Consider the following 23,154-nt stretch of genomic DNA (forward strand, 5'->3'; position numbering starts at 1 on the left):
AAAGCACAATTTAAAGGGTGAGAAACCTGTTGAAGATTGTGGGGTATCCCTTAATACCATTAGGACCCAAGGTACTGCTCTGTCCCAATTCTTTCCGGTAGGTGCCGTTACCTTCTTAAGCATTAGCTTAATGGTCTTGTTATAGCGCTCTACTAAACCATCGGTTTGTGGATGGTAGATAGACGTACGGATTTGCTTTATTTGAAGCTGTTGACATACTCTTCTCATCACTCCGGATACAAAATTTCGACCTTGATCCGTTACTATTTCTGATGGTATTCCTACCCTGGCAAAGAATGGAATCAATTGGTTGCATACTTGGATGGTACTTGTTCCTCTCATAGGAAAATCTTCTGGATATCTTGTAGCGTAGTCCACCACTACTAATAAATATTGGTATCCGTGACTACTGGGTTCCAGTGGACCTACTATATCCATGCCAATCCCGAAAAATGGTTCTTTGATTAGTGGCATAGGTACTAGTGGGGCACGTCTTGGTTTGTTTGGGTTTGATTTTTGGCATGTGGGGCATTCATCACAGTACTTTGCCACTTCCCTATAGACCCCTGGCCAGTAAAACCGCTTCAAGATTTTCTCTAGGGTTTTCTCTCTGGCCATGTGACCGCCCGTCTGGTCATCATGAGCCATCCCCAGTATAGACTTTCTGAAACTCAGAGGTACCAGAAGTTGTTCCATCTCCTGTTCATCTGTTTTTTTTGTAACCCGGTATAGAAGTCCCCGCTGTACTTTGAACCACGGATAACTGCTTGTACTTTCTGGGTCTTTCATTGCTTGCTCGAGGACATTCCTTAAAGATGGGTCAGTTAGTGTTTCGCTTCTAAAAGAGACTCTTTTATCTTCAGGAATCCAATCTACGAGGCCACTGAAACTTTCCAGCCATCTCCGTTTCTCTTCCCTCCTCTCTCTTCTGGTTTACCTTGGTATTCTCCCACTATTCCCTTCAATATCAGTTTCTGAGAAAGGAGCCCTTCTTAACCATTCCTTTTCTCTAACACAGTCATCAAAGTTGGGCAGGTCAGTCCCTATTAACATAGGAGCAGGTATATGAGGCATGATGGCCACCTCCATTGGTGTGTGAACCCCGTTAACCTCTATGTTTACATCTTTGGAAGGGTAGGTTTTTATATCCCCATGCACACATTTTACCAAAATATTTTGCTTCCCTTTTTTTTCCCAAGACACTTACTTCTGGTCTGATGGCGGTTTGCTCGCTTCCACTTTCGACCAGGCCTTGTCCGGGTACACCGTCCACTCGAACTTCCACTGTATAGGGCTCTTTTTTCCTTCTAAACTCCCGGTTCTCCATACAGCCAATCTCCATAGGTTCTGGTTTGTTCTTCCTTGGGCAAAACCGGGCGATATGGCCCCACTCCCCACAATCATAACACTGGGGTTGTCTGCTGGTGGTGGGCCATGTCGTACCTCTGGGATCTACCTTGGTTGGCTTTATATCTCCCAAATTAGTGGGTCTAGGAAGCAATAGTTTGTTTCCTCCTTCCATAGGACTTATCCTGGCTCCACCTGCTTTTTGGAATGCTGTGGCAATATCTATGGCTTCAGTGAGAGTGGGTCGATGGTGTTGATGGACCCATCGTTGCATATTGCTTGGAAGTGCGTCCACAAATTGCTCTAACTTCACTTTGTCCATGATTTCAGGTATGGTGCAATTGGCTGGTTTTAACCATTTTTCGGTTACATTGTGTACCCAATAGTACAGTTGCCTCGGAGTTTCCCCACTGCGGAGTTTGGTTTCCCGTAGCTTCTGACGATATGCCTCCTCATCCACCCCCATCCATTCTAGGATGGTTCTTTTTATGTCCGCGTAACTTGCGTCTCCGTTGGGGTTTGCCGCCTGGTAGGCCCCTTCCATCAAGCCTGTTAGCAAAGGAGCTATGAAGTGTCCCCATTTCTCCTCCGGCCACTGGGAGTTTCTAGCCACCCTTTCGAAATTCGTAAAGAAATAACCTGGATCTTCCCCGGCCTGGAATTTCTGTAGAATGTTGGAAGGGGCCGGCGTCATGCCTCTATGAGCAACCGCAGCTTCTGTCACTTTCTTCAGGGCATCCTGGGAGGCAGCTTGCAACTGTAGGGCTTGTTGTATGGCTTGTCGATCCGCCTGGGCTTGATGTCCCTGCACCTGCACCAGTTGCTGGAGCTGTTGCTGTCCATCTGCTAAGGCCTTGATGATAGTCTCCATACCGTGTTTCAGTATCCCACCGCTGCCACCAAACTTTGTAACAATGAGACATTCAGGCGGTGTTGAGAGAAATAAAAAGTGGGTCTTTGAATATATTCAGACTTAAAAAAAATGGTAAAAGTAAAATAGCTTCACGCAGAATTATTTTCTGCAATGTCCTTCTTTGTGCTTATGCTGGGTTTCTTCTCTGTTCTTTGCGGAGAATGGGGTAAGGACTTCTGGCAAGACTTCTCCTCCTAGTACTCATACGCCCACCAGCCTTCAGTAGCTCCGGATGTTCTGTCTGGTTCGATCTGCAACAAAACCAAGAATGAACACCCTCTTGCCTTCCAGTGTTGTCTTTATATAGGCAGAACTTAACAGGCCAATTAGTGTTCACTTCCTCCTCTAGTCTATATAAACTCCCCCAAGCCCTGCCCCTTTTTCCCTTGATGCATTGCAACTTGTCTTCCTCCTCGACCTCCATCCGCTCCCTGTCCCAGTCTGCTCTGCCCAGGTAAGGCTTAATTTCTCCCTGGAAGGGACTGTGTGTATCTCTGTGAGACCCGTGCTTTTGGGCTGTATTGTTATTGTGTCACAAAGTTGTTCTTTTATATTCCACGGCTCCGCGGCACTTATGTGGGCTGTTGAACAACCGCGGCTTCCCATGCCGCGGCAGGCCCCGCCTCTCACGGCTCGCGGTCCTTTGACTGCTGCCAGAGTCGAACGTTGACTGCGCTGCTACTTCGCATGAACATGGCATTACGGCTCGAGTGTGACCGCCCGGAGGTTCCATATCTTCCTGATGACTGCCAGAGTCGAACGTCGGCATCTCTGCCGTCTCGCATAAATGCGACGTTCCATCTCCTGTGTCCCCGTCTTGGAGTTCCACATTATATTTTCCTGTCCGTTTTTATCCAGGACTGTCTCCTGGCCCCACCATTCCCCAACCATGTGGGTCTCTGGGTCTCAGGCCCCTCCGTGGTATAACTGACCCTCTTGACTGTTACAGGTGGGTTTAAAAAGGCTTGAATAAAACTCTTTCATCAGAAATGTGAAAGTAGAATAATCCATTTGCACCAAGTCACACATGCCACAACGCTACCTACTACCCACTGCTGGAAGTATTTCAGAGCCACACCAGCAAAGCATTGTGGGTATGCAAATTAGCTCAAATCCAAGCCTTTTGATTCTGAAAATGGCCCTTTCCTTACCGCTGTGCTACTTTATACATAGCTTAATCAACCCAAGGCAGGCATTTCTCAAGACTGCAGACAACCAAATACCTGGTTTCACCCTTATTAGAGATCATGAGTGTAGACTAGTCCGACAGTCTTGTGATTGGAGCATTGAAACATGCTTATCAAACATCCGCAAAGTTATTGTGACTTTAAAAAGGCTTGAACTAAAAACGTTAGATATGAAATGTGACAGTAGAATAAGCCATTTGAGCCAAGTCACACATGCCACAACACTACTAGTAACCACTTCCGGAAGTTTGCCTCTACTTCACAGCCACATAAAGCCACCATTACTTTGCTGGTGTTTTCTTTTATATTTATCAACATGTTCTTATCTACTAACTCATAGAAATTGGTGTTCTGTAATTGATGGTAGGCTGCTCTTAAAAATAGACTTCTGTCCCAAATTACACCTCCTCTGTTATCTGCCAGATGAATAACAATGTCAGTAGCATTTTGAAGTTTTTCTTTATTCCAATTGAATTGATTATAACCAATTTTACAGGTTAATCATCTCAATTGTTTCATGTCCAATTCTTCAAACACCTCTTTCTTATTGTGGGACTGAATTTAGATTTTACTATTAGCCACTTTCCACACTTTGATCAGTGGAAATACCATATCTTTACCAAACAGTGCTATTATCTAACACAATAGTATATGCTGTTTTAAACAGCTGATGGCGAAATGGCAGTTGGTGAGAAATGTTTTATTTATGATTCAAATTTTGGTTAATGATGGCAGCTGAAGACAAAGGAACCCATGAATAGAAGTGAGGTGTACGGGACCCATAGAGGCCTAGAGGGGTGCTGTCTAGCCATGATGGAATATCTCGGGCATACACCACACCAGACAGTAAAGCATTGCGGGCAGGCGGAACAGAACAACTGGAGTGCTGCGGAAGGAGGCACTCGGACACCAATAAGGGAAAGCTGCGCGCCAAAACTGCTGAGATGCCGACAGGACAAGCGAGCCACGGACGGCTGTGAGGTGTTACAGAGGGCGGTGGTAAGGCGAGATGGAACGCTGCGACGGGGACTCCCTACCACCCGGCAGATTCCAGTGGGCAGCTGGGAGGTGAACTGTCTCCGTAGTGACAGGCACCAGGCAGCAGAGGCACAGGAGCGCCTGTGAGAGGAGCCCACAGGGATAGCACTAAAAAGAACCAGCTGAGCTGTGACATGCGGCGGCCATGGAGTACGGCAAGTGGCGGTAAGGAGTCGGTGGGGTAACATTTAAATTGTAAGTGGTTAGATCACAATAAATAAAAAAATGTTTTCAAAAGATTGAAGAGGGCCCACGCCGCCCGCGGAACTCCGGAGCATTATACCGGACTTGTTGTGCAGGCAGTGCACGGGATATGACAGCACAAACCACAATAACCTTTGCCCACTCCCTGAGCAGGACGGAGGTACAGCATTGTGTAAGGGGCATGGATGAGGATTATCTGGCCCCAGCCACGAGGCGCAGCATGCATACACAGAGCATGACAAGACCCGGGGACATAAAGAAAAGTTGCAAGAGGAAGCCCGCAGACTGCACCCTGAGGGCTAGCAGAGATACCGTACCCCTAGGACGTTGAGTCTTCGGAGCCCCCAAGGAACAGAACTACGAGGCGAAAGCAGCAAGCAGGGGCCAGTGGGCTACGGCCTCAGTGGAGAGCCCAGAGCTCTAATCAGACTGCTGGAAAGGGGGCTGCCCGCGGTACTACGAGCCACTGTAAAGAACTTCTCATGGGGACGGCGCACATAAGCGGCTAGGTCCACCTGAAGCTGCGCAAATCCGCCCAAGTGGAACAGAGCGGAGGCACCGGACAAAGGGTGCTGACCATAAGCCTGAGGCCCCGTCCACTTACATTTTATTAACGAATGTTAGGCAGAATCCTGTGCAGTTCCCTTGGCGACCACTGCAAAAAGATTAAGACCACAGGCACAAGCAGTAAACCCAATTGGTAGCAGTCTGCACCACCCAGATTTACCTGGTAGCTGTGGCTGAGCAGTCAGACTTCTCTCAAGAAGAGCGGGGCAGTATATAGAGTATACACAATAGGGCTAAAAACACAGTAGAGCTAACAAACACTGGCCAGAGCTTTGTATAAAAAGTATATAATTATTTATTTAAAACACACTTTAGGCTATATACTAGCACTCTAAATGAAAAGCAAGTTAAAACACAGTCAGGTAAAGTATACACACCTCCCTTAATAACTATTAGATAAGTCAGGATTAAAACACCACGATTTGTTAAACAGGTGTGAGCGCATAACCTGAAGGCACTCCAATAGTTCAGTTAAAGGGAGAGAAAAAGACAGAGCATAGAAATAAAACACTTTTAGGAGGTCTCAGCAAGAGAATAAGAGGCAGTAGATACTGTAGAGCCAAAGTTCAAAGGCCAGGCCCACTTTAAAGGGAGCAAAGCGGAATGTGCCCAGGATCACACGGTTTAGAATGCACTAAAAAGTCATTGCAGAATGCTCAAAAGAGGTTGGGGTGATTCAAGAAGGTAAAGTTCGAAGGTCTGGGGCCAACCCAGTTGGCAAGCCAAGGATTTAAGGGTCACCTTGGGCAAACCGAAGAAAGGGAGACCAGGCAGGACACAGTACCTTAAACACAGAGGAAGCTCCAGCTTTGGCAGTTGTTCCTGGCAGTGGTTGCAGTTCATTGTTTCGACCAGGGGAAGAGAGGATCGCGTCGAGGAGGATACGTGGAGTCGTTGCACTGCACAGGGATGAAACCAGCCACGGAGTTCGTCAATAAAAGGTGCGTTCCTTTTATTCGCAGTCAAAGTGATGAGCTTGGCTATCCGGCCGCCGGGGTGCTTGGCACGGGTGATTCGACCAAGAGACGTCTTTGGAAGGCGAAAAGGGCGAACTGGTTGGTCCCACCAGCTCAGAGGAAGAAGACTCGTCCAGCAGAAGATCTTCTCTTGTCGTCGGGAAAGTGGTGCCGTAGTTGCAGCAGGGCTTCACCGGTGGTGTCGTTGCAGATGGCTCAGCTTCTTCCTTCTTCGGATTCTTAGGTCCTGTGGCGACTTCTGAAGTTCCAGTCCCAAAGGCCCTGCTTTTATGCAGAAAACCCCCCATTCAACAGCCTAGCTGTCACTCAAACATGCTAAGTGGTGAGCCGGGCGGCTTACCACTGGACCAATCAGAACAGAGTGTGACTTAAGTTGCTAAGGCAACGCAGTCCAGGGTGCCAATTCCCCTCCCCACCCCTCCTGTGGAACCCAGACAGAGTGGCGCCATTTGGAGGGCTTCTGTGGAGAAGCCCGCCAAAAAGTGGAACAAAGGGCTCGACCTTGGTCAGAGTTACAGAGACGGACACGAACGCCATTTTAGAAAAGAGTTCTGGCAAAAAGACCCAACCGTGAATTTAATATTAAATAAATAAACCAGCGGTATCTTTAACATTGCACCAAAAAATGGTGCATTTAAAATAAATGGGAAAATCCCATAGAGAATATTCTGGTGGAATATTTCGCGTAGTAACCACTGCCACCAGCCAGAAACTCGACAAGGGGAGACTGGACAGTGCCCCCCTTGAAAACAGACCACGGGGCAATATAATTAACCCCTTCCAGTACTTCCACAATATGATGGTTTGTACTGGTTCTGTTCACAATTTAGGACTAGCAAAGTCAATGGTGACTTTACATGCCCTGGGAGACAGTAGTCAGTCCCACGGTATGGAGTCTATGTTTGGGGGTCACTATGACACTCCTGTGTTACTGCACTGAGGGTGCTGTGTAACACACACATAAAAAAGTAGATGATACCCTATGGAGTCAAAAGAAAACCCCATAGCCCAAAATCACACAAATAGTCAGAGACATATCTCAAATCATGCCTAAGAGTGGGAGTAAAAGAGTCTCACTCTTAGCAGGAGAAAAAAAAACCCCCAAAAATCCAGCAAAGCTCCTGGGGGACTCACTAGGTTTGGGAAATTAGCCTTATAAGAGAATTCCCCCTAACAACGGAGCGCAGCCAGTGGCCATTAGACCTTGGGGCACAGAGGAGGGTCAAGGCAAGTAGCCCGTGGTCCATACCCATTGTGCTGGCAAGACATTGTGCCCCCAGAAGGCGAGGCTCCAGTGGCCCGAAGGACAGGTCAACGGGCTGTGGGCGGCGGTCAAAAGCCTGCGAGCTGCTGTAGGAGCCACAGGCTAACGTGCAGGGTCGGGGTCAACAACAAATGACGTGGACAAAAGGCCACATGAAGAAGCCCTGTGCAAGGCAGCAGAACCAAGCAGTGGCAACATAACAGAGTCCCCAGCAAACCAAAGCTGCTATGTATCAGAAGGAATAGCCTTGCGGGACATGCTCCTGGAGAGTACACATGCGCTGGTACACCCATGACTGGCACTATGACAGGGCATTGACTATGAACCGAGGTATGGTGGTTGAGTGAAAGGAACATTGCAGGCAGTCAGGAGGAGCAGGCAAAATGGCGCAAACCACTGTGGCCAGCTGTGGCCAGCCAGAATACAACTCACCTACCCTGGGGTACTGGAACAGGGATGACAACTGTGGCCAAAAGGGATGCAGCAGGTATATTTTGTGTGGTGCACCGACAAACTCACAGCGGGGTGAGGTCAGAGGACACCACAGGACCTGTGGTGCACGATGACGACCAAGAGTGGTAAGACCAAACAGAAGCAAACCACACTGGAAACCTCCGTGAAAAGCCAACTCCACCGTCAAGAAGAAGACAGGGGGAACGCAAATAAGGAACAAGTGTCACCACCAGGAAACATGGCAGAAACAGGGCAGCAGCAGATCCTAGAGGCCATTGCAGCACTCTAAACAACGCTGGAGACCAATATCGACGCAGTAGCTATAGACATGGTGCTATTGCTGCAAGACAGCCAAGCTATAGCTGAACGCACTGGGAAGGTCAAAGAGAATACGGAAATGAGGGTGCAAACGACGAAAGACATCGACATTCTTCAGCAGAAAGTGAAATGACTGGAAGATAGAGCTGAGGAGGCGGATGGTTGGGCACGCAGAAACAACATCACGGGGCTGCCTGAGGGAGCAGAAGGGTCCGATCCCACCACGTACATTGAGAACATGTTGATCCACGAATCGGGGCAGAAGAACCTACGCAGGGGTTTACGATAGAAAAATCACATCGTTCCCTCATTAGAAAACCACTGCCAGGTGCCCCTCCGAGGCCTGTGATAGCCAAGGTGCTAAACTATAAAGACCGAGAAAAGATCCTGGCTTTCTCAAGGTCACGGGGGACGATGCAGAGGGCATCAGCGAAGATTTCAGTTTATCCTGCCATCTTTCAGGTCCAGAAGAGAAGGGCCCAGTACATCATGATCAAGGCCAGGCTCAAGCAGGCCTCAAGTATATGTTGCTATATCCTGCAAAGCTTAAAGTGATACACAATGGAAAAGATTTTTTTCTTTGAGACGCCGACGGAGGCACATGAGTGGATGGATGGTGCCCACATACTGGATATGCTGGATCAGAATCAATGTGCCTAAGCAGGAGGATGAGAGCCGGCAGAGACCGCCATAATAGAACTAATAATGTAGGAAAGATGTGTAGATTTGGGTATAGACATGTTGAAGCTACATAGTAATTGGAATTTATTAGTATTAGGGATGCAATAAGATATGTTAAGAAGGTAACGGGAGCAGCACAGTGGTGCAGAAGCCCGGTAAAGGGAACGCCGAGAGCAGACCCACTACCCACCCGAGTAGTAGTAGTTTAAGGGACATAGTACCGGGCCCACCTGTAGGTGCACCAGGAGCCTGGTCTAGTGGCTAGGCGAAATGGAGCAGAAACAGGGGAAGTACCTGCATGGTTCGCATAGCGGGACAAGTTGAGTTTGGTTTGGAGTGGGGTTGGGGTCATGGAGAGGAGGGAAATGGGGAGCCTGGCATACATGTAAATAGCTGCATCGAAACTGGTGGCCACATTGATGCCCTGGACTCAATATCACAATGGTTGACAAAGTTAAGATTATGACATGAAATGCCCGGGGACTTAATAACTATGTGAAACGTAGAAAAGTGTGCATGTATATCATGAGGAACAAGGTAGGGATAGCCCTGTTGTAGGAAACACACTTAGACGCACCAAAGCAGAAAAACCTGGCAAGGGCGTGGGGAGGGGTGATGGTGGGTTCCGGTTATTCGACACATGCAAGAGCGGTCCTCATATGGGTAGTCCGAGCTATCCCACTCAAGGTGATGACCGTGAAGACGGATAATGAGGGAAGAATGGTGATGTTACACAGTATATTGGAAAACCATGATCTATGTATTGTGAATACATATGCTCCCAACCATGATGCCACAGTATTCTTTAGATCATTGTATGCAAGATTGCGACCCTAAAGGAGTGGAACTCTGATTTGGGGGGAATGGGATTTCAACTGTACATTAGACCCTGCCGTAGACAGATCGGATGAGAAGCATAAATGGCTGTCTCCTCCGGCCAAGGTGCTAAACTCACTGCTAAAAAACTTTCAGTTACGGGACTTATGGAGGGTACAGCACGGGGGAGGTAGGGAGTACTCTAATTATTCCGCCCCGCATAAGGTATACACAAGAATTGATTATGTGTTTGCTGGTGATGAACACGAAGTTGAATTCTAGGAGGTGGAATATCTAGCCAGGGCCCTATCTGACCACTCCCCACTGGTAGTAAGATGGCGGGTGTCGGCCCCAAGACCACCCATACATACATGGAAGTTGAGAAGTGAAGCACTGCTAGACAGAGCATTTGCAAGCACATCCGTATGAGGACAACGAGTACATTGCAGTAAATGAGGGAAGTGTACAGAAGGTGGGCACAGTATGGGAGGCGTACAAGTTGGTTATAAGAGGGGTAATGATAGCGGAATCGGGAGGCATGCAAAAAGTTAGTTACTGAACTGCAGAACATGGAAGAGAGGCTGAAGGTATTGGAGGGGGAGGCGAAGGTGCATACAGAGCATGTAAAGGAAGTAATAGAACTGAAACAGGCATGTTTAAAGAAATGGGATAGATTGGGTAAGTTCAGCCATGCGAAATACCTGGAAAGGAGCCATGCTCAAGGTGAGAAACCAGGAAGAATGTTAGCCTGCCTGTATAAGCGAGATAATACTAGATCCCCCATATGTTCCATCCAGAACAGGGACCAGGAAGAGATGAACACAGAAGCGGGGATCAACAAGGTCTTCACAGATTATTATAAAGCACTCTGCGCTGAACCCTCAGTAGGTGAGGAAAGAGACCTGCAGGATGTACTGGACCTCATTACCCTGCCCCGATTAGATGCACTTCCGGCGGAATCCCTAGAGGCACCCAAAACCCCAGAGGAGGTTGTAGCCACCATTAGAATACTGCCTACTGGCAAGGCCTCAGGCACAGATGGACTCCCCAGCTAATTTTATAAGGCCTACGGAGATACACTGGCGCCTCTGATGGCTAAGGTGTACAACGAGGCATTTGCTGACCAAATACTCCCGGACAGCTTGCAAGAGGCCTTGATAGTACCACTACTAAAACAGGATAAGTTAAGCACAGACTTCAGATCCTACAGGCCATTGTCGTTGCTGAACCAAGACAGCAAGATTCTTACAGCGATGCTGGCAAATAGGCTCCACAGGGTGATAGATGTGCTGATACACCCAGATCAGACCGGGTATGTACCAGGGAGGAACATTACAGAGAACCTTAGGAGATTGCACCAAGTGATCTACAACACTGAAGGTCACACGGAAGAGTGCGCGGTTGCCTCACTAGACGCGACTAAAGCATTTGACTCAGTACATTGGGATTGGTTGTATGCCACAATGCTAAAGAATGGGATAGGGCCACAGTACATGAAATGGGTACAGCTGATATATTCTGAACCAATGGCCAGAGTCTGAACCGGTAGCATGTATTCAGACAAGTGGCAACTATATAGGGGCACAAGACAAGGCTGCCCACTGTCCCCAATGCTATACATTATGGTGGCGGAGACAGTGGCAGGGTTTTTTGAGGCAGGAATACGGAGTTACGGGTAAAGAGATGGGTGGGGTGAAGCATGTAGTGTCCATGTATGCGGATGACATGTTGCTGTATCTGAGCAATGCAGAAGTAAACCTGCCATACATTCGAGATGTTGGATAATTCAAGTGCAAAGACGGGAATTCAGATTAATAAAAGTAAGTCATGCTTATTCCCGTTGGCTGCGATGGCATAGGTGGGGTAAAGGGAATTGCCAATCCTCCCTCTGCCGTGGAGTAGGGACCACTTTAGATACTTGGGAATCAACATTTATCGAGACCCCAAACAGGCACAGGAGTTCTGCAGTAAGCCACCTTTGTCCGTGATGGGCAGAGCAGCGCTGCTGAAAATGGTGGCGCTGCCGAGACTCATGCATTGTTTTGGGAATGTCCCATATAACATTCCAAGGCAGTTCTTTCGAGTCTTGGACAAGATATGCAGGGGGTTCCTGTGGTGGGACGAAAAGAACAGGTCTGGGCACACTGCAGAGAACGTATGAACAGGGAGGGTTAAAAATAAAAAATTTCGAGCTGTACTTTCTGGCATGCCAGCTGCAGCACGTGGTACAATGGATGGCAGATGAGTCCACGACAGAAATGGCACTGTTGCAGCCAGCTATTAAAGGCAGATACCTAAGAGACCTACTGTGGGTTCCCCCTGGGGTACGATCGGATTATCCTTATCTGATAGAACTGGGCATCTGAATTTGGAGAAGGCGTTGCGGAATCATGGGACTGGTGGATCCCCTCTCGCTGCAGGCATCAATTGCAGCAATTGTAGAGGGTAGACCGGGAAGCAGGGGAAGGGTGAGAACAAGATGGAAGGAGTATGGATAGCTACAATAGGGGACCTGCGGAATGAGAAAGGATTGATGACGTTTGCAGAGTTGCAGGAAACCACGGGTATAGACGGGTCAGTTTCTGCTGCACAGCACGGTGGTTAAGGTACTACAGGATAGATGGCCAAATAGCAATGTAGAGACCATAGGGAGCGAAGACATTGAAACACTGCTAGCGGTGGCAGTGGGTGGGCATGCCATCTCTAGGATTTATAAAGTACTGATAGACCGGAATTCGGGAACGGAATTGGAGTGCAAAGAGAGGTGGGAAACGGAATTGGGGAAGGTGTTTGAAGATAAAGAATGGAAGGAGGTGAAGCAGTACCATAAAAAGGTTTCTAGGAACGCCATACTGCAACTAATACAATTATATGTTACACAAAGAGCATACCTCACGCCTGCTACTGCCGCAACCTTAAAGGGTACAAAGAGACAAGAATGCCCTAGATGTAAGATGGTAAATAGAGGGTTGGGACACATGTTTTGCGGATGCCCGACAGTGCAGGGGTTTTGGAAGGAGGTAGCACGCAAGGCACACCAGAGTGGCATAGACCTAGACATCCATACCCCAGGGGCTTGCATGCTAGGCAGGTACAAGAGAAATGTGAAAGACAAACCGCTAAATAAAATTAAAGACTTGATGTACATACTAGCTAAACGTAGTATAGCCATGAAGTGGAAGGATGCTAAAGAGCTGAGCGTAACTGTTTGGTGGAAGGAGTTGGGAAAGTGGGTCACCGCAGAAACCGGATCATGGGAAAGGGCACTGAGTGAGCAAAAGTCGAACTGGGAATGGATATTCAGCTATTGGATAGCGTTAACTGGAACTCTGTTTGCAAGCAATGAGTAAGAGGAGGCCACACAGGCTGCACGAGGCGGAATAGATGCAGAATGATCACGAACGTATATGACAGGCGGAGTTGGGGGGGGAGTGTGATAGAGTTAGTAACGTTGAATAACGGATAAGTTGCAAATACGATGTATAACATTGAGTGTGTTGTTATTGTTTGTTGTGGTATAAAAATGCAATAAAAAATATTAATTTAAAAAAAACCCTTAGATCAAACATGGAGAGGAAATTTGCAAACCCCAGTCGATCAATAAGTTTGTCTATCATACGCATAGGATAGTTTTCAAACTGGGATAATGCATTTAACTTTCTAAAGTCAATACAAAATCTCCACAACAGATCAGTTTTTTTCTGCCAAGACTATTGGCGAGCACCATCGACTTTGCAATGGTTCTATTTTATCGAAAGCCAACATTTTCTCCCTTACCTGTCTGACTATTCTCTGTGGGTCTACGGAATTCTGTAGGGTTTTAGATTGGCAACTTTATCAGGAGGAGTATGGATATAATGAAAATAAAGTCTACTCTTCCTGGTTGGTTGTCAAAGACATCTGGGAACTGATCTAACAGGGTGTGTATGTTCTGTTTCCTACTAGGTGGTAGATCAGTAGAGACTATGTTAATTCCATTAACTTTGTCAGCCCGAAGACTGGCCATCCCTACAGAAGTTGTTTCAACTGGGTCCTCCCTCCACTCCTTTAACAGACTGATGTGATAAATCTGTTTTTTGGCCCGTCTATCTGGTTTATACCTTTTAATTACAGGGTCCCGTTTGTTCCAGAACTTAATAGGGACCATACTACTGTAGAGTATAGTGAGCAGGGTGTTGCGGGGCACACACCACAGCCTTTTTTTTTTTTTTTGGACTGCGGGACAGCTGCGGGGGACACCCCTGCAACCTCCGCTCACAGTATAGTAAGCAGGGGTTGGGGGGACACCCCTGCAGCCCCCACAGCCCTAAACCAAATCCAGATGAATTACCCAACCAAAAGTCGAACACAAAGTCGAGCATTTGGTGGTACCTTCTTTCGGACTTTTGGTTGGGTAGGTCATCTGGATTCTGTCATTTTTGCCGAAACACCAGCCTTAAAGATACAAACAGGATACTTTGTATTATCTGGGTTTTCAGTGTTGTCGTGTAGGTTAGGGTGACTAACTTGCCCACAAAATATATTAGCTCTATCCAGGGAGGGGGCAGGAGAATGTAGTGTTGGAGAAGGGTTTGAATATGGTAAAGCAGGGTGAAACCGCGCTCTCTGTTGATGCTTGTCCCTAATCCCAAAGGGGGATTCCTCCCCCACTTGATCCTCCCTCGATGCACCACTCCCAGGGGGACTATTGTTCTGTGGAAGTGCCATCTTGACCCCATGGGAGAGGTCTCCCACTAAGGGAAAAGGGACGACATCCTCAGATTTGTCACACAACATAGAGCGTAGAATAAAATAACTCACGTTTGCACATTCATGCAGGCTGGATAAAAAGGCAGCCATATTCGAATGCAATGCCTTCCATTCAGCACAACGTAGGAGTTGCCTGAAAATATTTCCAAGAAGAAAGCACATTTTCTCAGTCCATATGAAACCCAAAGAAAAGCCAAGCAAACGATGGATTTTTGCCATTTTGACCACAGAAGATGCAGGTTTTAATACCTTTAAATGGACCAAATGAAATTAATATGCAGAGATGCAAAAATGCATTAGCTTTCACAGTCCTGTAGACTTCTTCATCAGGTAGTGCCCCTTTGACCAAAAGTCATATTTCTTTAGTACTGTCCACGATATTGTAGAAGGGATAATAAGGCCTATACCCTAATATAGAATGGCAGGTGTTGTTTATAAACACTGTGGCGGGTTGGAAGGAGTCGTACACGCTGAGTACATGATTCAATATCTTTATTATACTTATAAGTAAAAGGCCTAATTTTTCCAATCACTGAAGGGAATAGCCTCCTATCTAAGGAAACTAAAGGTGCTGATCGATTGTCAGGAAGCCCAAAGTAAAAATGTCCTCCATCCAAACTAATTCTATCTAACCCTACCACTATATTTAACTAACTTAAAAAGGCCAAGAGAATGTCTTATCTTCAACTGGTCTTTTCTTTATCTTCCAATAGTCGTTTTATTTACAGTCTTTTCTTGTGGTAGAGATATTTCTCAGCATACTCTCCTTGGATAGTCTTTGAGATCAATTCTTGTAGTACTTCAAAAACAGTCTTGGGTTTAATATTTTCTGTGGTTCTATATTTACAATAACGCCCCTTCAGGAACTTTCTCACACTCTTGTCATCACTTGTAGACTCTTTCCGCTCTTTACATTCAGGCTTCCTGAGGTGGGTTTATCTTGAACCCTTTTTAGGCTTTCTTCGCAATAACTTCTCTTTCTTGCAATGTCTCTACTTTTATCTTGGTCATTCAAGATTTTTATATCCTGCTTCTGATTACATATTCTTATGTTAGACAAGCTCCAGTCTTCAATTCTGGGGACATAGGGTTTCATCCCTTCCTCCCAGGGAACTTGTTTCCAGTCTCTGCTTGTTTACCACCTTGATTGCTTTTGCTTAAACCTCTCTGTTACCGGCTTATCACTTCTCCTCTTAACTGGTTTTTCTTTTGGTATCTCGGCCTTAGGACTGGGAAAAGTTCTTCTCTTCCTATAATAAGCCTCTTCACTGTTTGGGTTATTGGTTACTGGCATACAATTCCAATTACAAAATATTAGCGCTCATTTCTCGTCCTTAGGACTGGGAGGAGTTTCTCTCCTTGTGTACTGGTTGGGTTATTCGTTACTTCTTTACAACTTCAATTATACAGGCTTAGTCCTATTTTCTCTTCCTTAAGAGTGGGACGAGTTTCTTCAGAGCTATAACGATGCCGCGGTGGTCTCCTGATTCTCCCGGTTCCTGCAGTACTTCTCTTTCTGTCGGGGAAAGTGGTAGGGCTCGGCTCTCACTCGGGTGTGCTTTCGTGTTGCTCTCGCTTGTTCGATTCCCGTTCCCAGTTCCTCGTCAGGTTACTGCTCTCCACTCGCCCTGGTGGTCGAAATCATTCCACACTTCCCCAGCCTGTGGTTTCAGGGTCCTTCTTCAGGGGTCCTGCCCACCACACTGTATTTGTGGTCATGCTACCACCGAATAGCTCCTTCCTCACAGTGCCTTTCTCATATCTGCACATGCCTTGCTTCCGGCACCTCATACTGGCGTTCTCTGCCTCGTTGAAAGTTGCAGGCTGCGCGACTTGCCTTCGCTCCACCTACACAAGATGTAATGATGTCAGCGGGCTTCCCCTGCACACCAGACTCTCTTCCTTCTCACCTACTTTTTCCAGTTAAATCCATGTCTCTTGTTAAAGAGACATTTTCCCTTTCTTGTATAAATGGATTTCTTTTTGCATTGCCTTCAGCCAACGGTAAAGATGCTACATTATTTGTTTCCAACAGGTAGTCAGTCCCATGTATATGGCTATGGTGAATGGCACGGGGAGTTACTCACAGTGAGGTTCCACTTGCCTCGACCCCTAGGGAGGGTTATGCAGAGCGGGCTCAGCACCGCAGCCTAACTGCTTTGAGGGAAAGAGATGAATACCTGTGATTCGTCACAACACTCATATGTGCCATCATTTTGCTGGGGGATGGGAATTCCATGGAAAATATGGGAAGCCCCTTTGCACCAATGCATGTTCTTATAACATGCACCTTAAAACACCATTTGGCTGTAAAGGAGTATTATAAATACCCAATCAAAAATAAATAACATACATTGGTGCAATAAATCTCCAAAATCAGATGAAGAAGACCACCCAAGAGGCGATCTACATATTGCTCGCATAAGTGGTGATGGATATGAGTCTTTGCAAGTGGGGGGATTACCACACTACACATCAGCATGGGGTGTCATGCCCTTGTCCAAAAGCCAAAATGCTGGTCTAGTGCATGCAGCCAAAGACAGTCAGAAGTGGATCTTTGTTGGAAGCTATAATACTCGTGCATGTGGCTGGGTGAGCCTGCTACTCTGTGAGTGTGTGTGGGCAGACATCACATTGCATAATGCGCAACCCCACTCCTATGTGTGGAAAGGACATTGCCCATGCACCCCTCTGCAAATGGAGCACTGTGTGCATGTTATGTATGTTTGCCTGCTAACTATTACTAACGATTATTTTGAAAATACTATTATTTACTATTATTTACTGATATTTCACCAATGGTTTTGAACAACAGTAGATATTGATTCAAAATGGCTAAACAGTTTGATGCATATTTCTGAAGAAAGTAGTATTTTCAGTGCATTTTTGTTCCATTGTCTCGGGTGCAGCACCATTCTAAAACCTGTGTGTGTGTGTCAACGTGTTGAAACGTATGTGGATGCCATAATGTTTCAGTGGTAGACATTTCATGACATGGGCCTCATTGCGAGTTTAGTGGTATCTGGGAGGAAAATCTTCCCAGCTGCCACCATATTGTATTATCGTTACCGCCAATTAGTCCAGCGGTATTACCGCTGCATTACAAGTGGCGGTGGTGGTGTAAATCGCTTTTTTTTGGCATCATAGGACTCAGTGGGGCATTTTTGCTGGAATTACCTCGCTGGTTATTCCAGCATGGTAATTCTGGAAACATTTGGTGGAAAGCTGTCTGATTTACCTCTAGCTCATAGCTGCAGATGAATCCTCAAACTGCCGCAATTTACCTGCACTGCCCAACTTGTAATGAGCCCTGTGACCCAAACAGCCATAAATTGCACCCAAAGTTTGTGGAGCCTTTTCCTTCCTTTCGTAAATGTGCTTCAAGTAACCCAGTGGCCAGTTATTAACATCTAGCCATAGAGAAGCTGGCCCCAAAATGAAAGCAAGATTCATGCCAAATGTGTCAATGTGTTGACTCTCTAAATATTGTACTATTTTGTAATGAGAAATAGTAGCTCTTAATATAACTCGCTGTGACCCGCAAGCATGAACTTACATTGACTGAAAGAACATTCCAAGAGAGACAGAAATGCCTGCTTTTTTGTCAATTAGAAGTTGGATTAGCGGTCTGCCATGCAGCCCGGCTGCCTTTCCCCTGAGGACAGAGTGAACCTTTTAGACGAGAGATATTTTGTCTTTTATCAGTCCTGTTACTTATTGTGATTAACTAACACCTCTACATGTGTGTTTTAGGATTGGGAAAGACATGGTGGATTCTGCTACACAATTGACAACACTTCTAGAACATTTGAACGTGCCTTCGCTGAAGGTTACTGTTTTTCCCTTCGAACAGTAACAAACAGGTACTGTGATTAACCCTTATGCAAATCAGGCGACTTGATTGCAAAATACACTGTAATTACGATGAGAATAATTATTTCAAGTTATGTTTTCAAACATCACTTGTAACATAGAATCTACAACGCAAATCCCATTACCCCATAACGTTGTTTTTTTTTGTTATTAAATAATACAATAAACACTATTGGTGCACTATTCTTCAAACTGTTGGCCGTGTGTCCCAATTGTTGACATTTGTTTGAGGTCTTTTCCAGTCCAGCAGTATTCACCATTTGGCAGTAACTGTTATAAAAGACTAAAAACATTAAAATATTTTCCAACCAGTATATTTTCCACGGGTTGAGATGTGTGCTGTAGAAATATGAAGGTTAGTTTGCCCTGTATTAAAAAATGAGTGTCATTGCATCAGTTACATTACATTGTGAAGATAACTAGGTCATAGTTGCAAAAGTTTGAAAACTAAAGTGAAGAAAATATTAAGTTTGAGCCTTTAAAAAAGGGAAAAACTTAAGTTGAGACAATTGAGAACAAAAACAAGTGTGACAGGTTTTTTAATCATGCGCTGCTTGCCAAAGCTTTGCCTTCAGTGCAGAGGCAGTTGGAACACCCACCTGTTCTGTGGCATGTTTTAGGGCAGAGGATAGTGCTTGTAACTGGCGCAGGACTACTCAGACAGTAAGAAAGGTTCGTCACACTACTACAAGGGAACCCAATGATTTTTTGCACCAGGGGATTTAATACCAGTATACAGTATTGCTCTGGGCACTCAGGAGAACTTACCCTTGTGCGTATTGCTTACCTTGCTGTTTTCCTTACACCAATATGATATGATATGATATGGCATTTGTAACGCGCCTATACACAAGTGTTTCAAGGCGTGAACGTACACATGCTCTAAATCCTTTGAGGGCCCTCATAATACCTATACACCTACAATGCTCATGTATATATTTATAAAAATAACATGTATGGATTAGAAATAACAAAAAAAGTAATTCCCAGTTTTAGTAAGGATTTGCATGAAAACTATTCTATTAGCACCCAGGGCGGGAGGAGCAGCCAATCCAGTTCATTGGATCGTGGGCCGAAACTGCTGATCTCAGCCCGAGTTCCATGGAACCTGGAGGCTGCTTCCCCTGCCCTTAGCGCCATCATCCCCCCACCCTCCTCTCTCCTTTATTTTTCTGATCCCCCCACCCGTCTTACCGCTTTTCTTCGCCAGCGGATCCTCTGCCCTCGCTGCATTTCTGCTATCGCTGCTATCACTGCTATCGCTCCGTGGCCACCATGGAAATGGAAGAGGGAGTCGGTATGGAGCCCTGCCTTCCACATCCATGGCGGCTATGTTGCCACAGTATTTTCATTCAATGTACGGGATGCCGCGTGCATTCGTTGAATGAAAATTCTTTTTTTTTAATAACCCTGGATTCTGAATTGGAAACCTGGGGTGCTAATAGCCTTCTTATCGGCCCGGGGACCCTTGTTTAGCTCAGGCCCCAGGCCGATAAGACCTAAATCGGCCCGCTGGATCAAGTCTTAACGCGATAGCATTACTACTCTTTTCCTACCATTCTTCAAAAGCCAATCTGCAATGTGTGAAGCAGCTTGAATCATGTCACAGTAAAATGATACTCAAAATACCTCTGTTTAGAAAGGCAGTGCTGTTTTACTATTCCAGAAAATCCAGTGGAAGCATCCACTTGGAAAAACCAACAGGCACCCTCAAAAACAAAAATGCCCAAAAGATAAAAACAAAGGTCCTCATTATGAATATAGTGGTATTAACATTGGTAATACATTGGGTAATATGATTGCCCAAGCACACTCTCAAATCACATGCACCCAACACTATTCAATGTCTATAATACCCCAAAACTACCTTGTAATCCCAGTGAGTATATAAACTCAATGCTCAATTCTCTTCTGTGTCACCTCTCTAGCAGATAGTCCATGTGTAATGGACAGACACATATCCATACTAATTCAATCATTTAGCCTTGCATAGCTCCTTCCGTGTCTACAGACTCAATTCCCACTTTCCATCCCTCTTTCTTCACCCTTGCCCAGGCCACTCTTCGCAGCAGACTGAGATCTGGTGACCCCGGGTGGGACTACATGAAATCTCAGAAAAGCATTTTGTGCTTTGAAACTCCAAAAGAGTTTTGGTGCTGAACAAAAACGGAGTCACATAACATCATAACATATGCTGGAGGTGTTAACGCCTAATGGGGTTAATAACTCATGATCAGGCTCCTAGGTATTATGGCCTATTTTGCAGATTTTACAGATACTTCCCACCTCGTATTAAAACACTGAGTAAGTGCCTTAAGTTTATATTGGCACCGGGGGAAGGGCGCTCAGCCATTCAGGTGACAGGAAGTCCAGGTGAGAATACACATTGTACCACCTGCTGTTTCGAGCCACCCAAGGCCCTTCCCCAGGTGGCGCCATCTTTCTTTTTTTATTCGGGGAGGCAACAGGGAGTCTCTCCATGTAGCCTCCCCACTTCCCTCCATCCCTCCAAAAGTAAAGATACCCTTTTCCTACTCTCCTAACCTCTCCCACTTCCCTGCTGGACCGGAGCTTTCTGCTTCTGTCCCGACGCTTCTCCTGTCCGTGACTGCTGCTATGGAAATGGAAAAGGGACTATGCTCCTTTTGCGGCGGCGACTGCGATCTTTGATTTTTCTTTTTTCTCGGGCAATTGGGTTTACGCAATAGCACGGAACCCATCTCCCAAGGAAAAAAAAAAGATTTGCACCACAGGCAAACCCTGGGATGCGAATAGCAGTCACTGTTAGCGCCCATGTACGCCTCCCAGCCGGCGCGTGATTGCTACAAGCCCCATGCACCTGGCTACATTCTCAAAAACTCCATAAGACTGGTAGCCAGACAGTTTGTTTGTTGTTCATTTTGTGAGTTATCATTTTAACAATTGAATTCAAATCAAACTGGATCTGTCTCTGAAATAGTTATTAGTACACGGCGAGAGCCAAAGGGAATGCAACACGCATTCTGATTGGCTCTCACCGGGTGGTTACCCGGCCGGGAATCCGTCAATTCCACGGCCATTGTTCCCGGCAGGGGCGTGGCAACCCCTCAGCCAATGAGGAGGCTCGAAGCGGGGCCATCCCCGCTCCGAGTCTCCCCGCAGCTGAGAGGCTGCCTTCGCCCCCTGCCGGGGACTCGGGTAAATCTTTTTTTTTTATTTGCTTCCCTCCCACCGGCCCCTCCAACTTACCTTCTTGTTCCTGCGTCCCCGGCAGGGGGACGAGGGAAGCCTCCAGCCGTGTGGAGACTCGGAGCGGGGCCACCCCCGCTCCGCGCCTCCACACGGCTGCAGGCTTCCCTCGTCCCTCGCCGGGGACGCAGGTACGTTTTTTTTTTTTTTCTCCCCCCATCCCACTCCCGCCCTCCCAACCCCACTTACCTTCTTTTTGATCCTTTTTCAGGAACGGACGCGCTGGGAACACTTATGTTCCCAGCGCGTCCGCTCCCGATGGCCGCCATGGAAAGGCAAAATGGACTCGGTTTTCCCTTTCCATGGCGGCAGCCATTTTCTTTTTTTTTTCCCAAAACGCTGCAGCGTTTCTGGAGAAAAAAAATGCTTTTAGTGCGCCGGTCACGCAATTTTTGCGGGCCGGGGTACTAATAGCAATATAACCAGAGCGTCGGGGGCATTACCGACTCTGGTAATGCCCTGGGGCCTTCGGTAAGGCCCTCTCTTCGCTCGGGGGGTTACCTATGGGCCCCGGGGAATTACCTGAGTCGGTAATGCCCCCGACACTCAGGTTATATTGCTTAAATAAAGCATTATGTTATCCGCTAGGTTTAATATCATAATGTAAATAGACAAATTAATTAACTGTATTCAAATGAACCATTTCGGAATGACGTGAATACAATATTCTGGTGAATAAAAAAGTACACGCTTTGACAATTGTCCTCTCTAAAACATGTACAAACACATCAGTGATAAAATGTGATGCCATCTGCAGTAATCCGAGAAAAAAGAGTTAGCCCACGCAAAGCAATGCCCCAAGGTCATACTGTACTGTTTACATATAAACAAATGGCAAACATTAAAAAGCTTTACTGGGTACAGATATTTATAAACGTGTTTAAATGCTGTCAGCTCATCTCATTCTGTATGTGCAACTTGCTGAAACAGTGCAGCATGTTTATGCATAGTGGATCTGCTCAATAAATTCCAGCAGCTCACCTCTGAGATATGGCAGGTGGTTGGCAGAAAAGGAAAATGGATCAATGGGAGATATGTCCACGTTCAAATGTTACAAAAACTATAAGAAAGAAGTAATGGGGTGATGACTTTGGATGCAGCAGGGGCAGGGCTGCAAGTGTGTTGGGGCACTGCTGAGGTTCCCTTTTGCCTATAAGCAGCCCCTGTAATGGTTTTCTTTCCTTTGCGCTCGCTCGTTCATGCTGGTGCTGCCCGGCAGGGCCAGTCTTTGCACCAGGCAGACCAGGTGGCTGCCTCAGGTCCCAGCTTAAAGCGGGTGCCACAACAGAAGGGAGCGAAGGTAAGTACACCTCTGACAGTGAGTGATTAAGGCTGGCTGGCTCCGTGCAGGCAGTTTTGCTCCGCAAGGGGTTTTGTTTGGCCCAATGAGCTTCAACTCAATTGAAACAAGCTAAAAGCAGCATTGTTTTATTCCGGGGCCCCACGCCTCACACATGCTACATTGAGCACATGCACTGTGCAGGACTCAGAAGGGCATGCCCCTTACTTAAGAACAAGTCCAGGTTTGAGTTGATGTCT

The 23,154-nt window shown here is 46.4% G+C and overlaps 1 protein-coding gene across 2 annotated transcripts in view; it reads left to right on the top strand.

Annotated features, from left to right (window-relative positions):
* Positions 1-23,154, top strand: part of PLA2R1 (phospholipase A2 receptor 1) — a 1,951,179-nt gene that overhangs the window by 549,049 nt on the left and 1,378,976 nt on the right. For both annotated transcript variants that reach the window (XM_069616352.1, XM_069616351.1), the window contains one exon: positions 18,268-18,377. In XM_069616352.1, the coding sequence (XP_069472453.1) occupies positions 18,268-18,377 (110 nt within the window). The remainder of the gene's footprint in view (positions 1-18,267; positions 18,378-23,154) is intronic.

This window comes from Ambystoma mexicanum, chromosome 9 (genome assembly GCF_040938575.1).
Source record: "Ambystoma mexicanum isolate Mex_15411 chromosome 9, UKY_AmexF1_1, whole genome shotgun sequence".
In the NCBI taxonomy this organism is placed as follows: Eukaryota; Metazoa; Chordata; class Amphibia; order Caudata; family Ambystomatidae; genus Ambystoma; species Ambystoma mexicanum.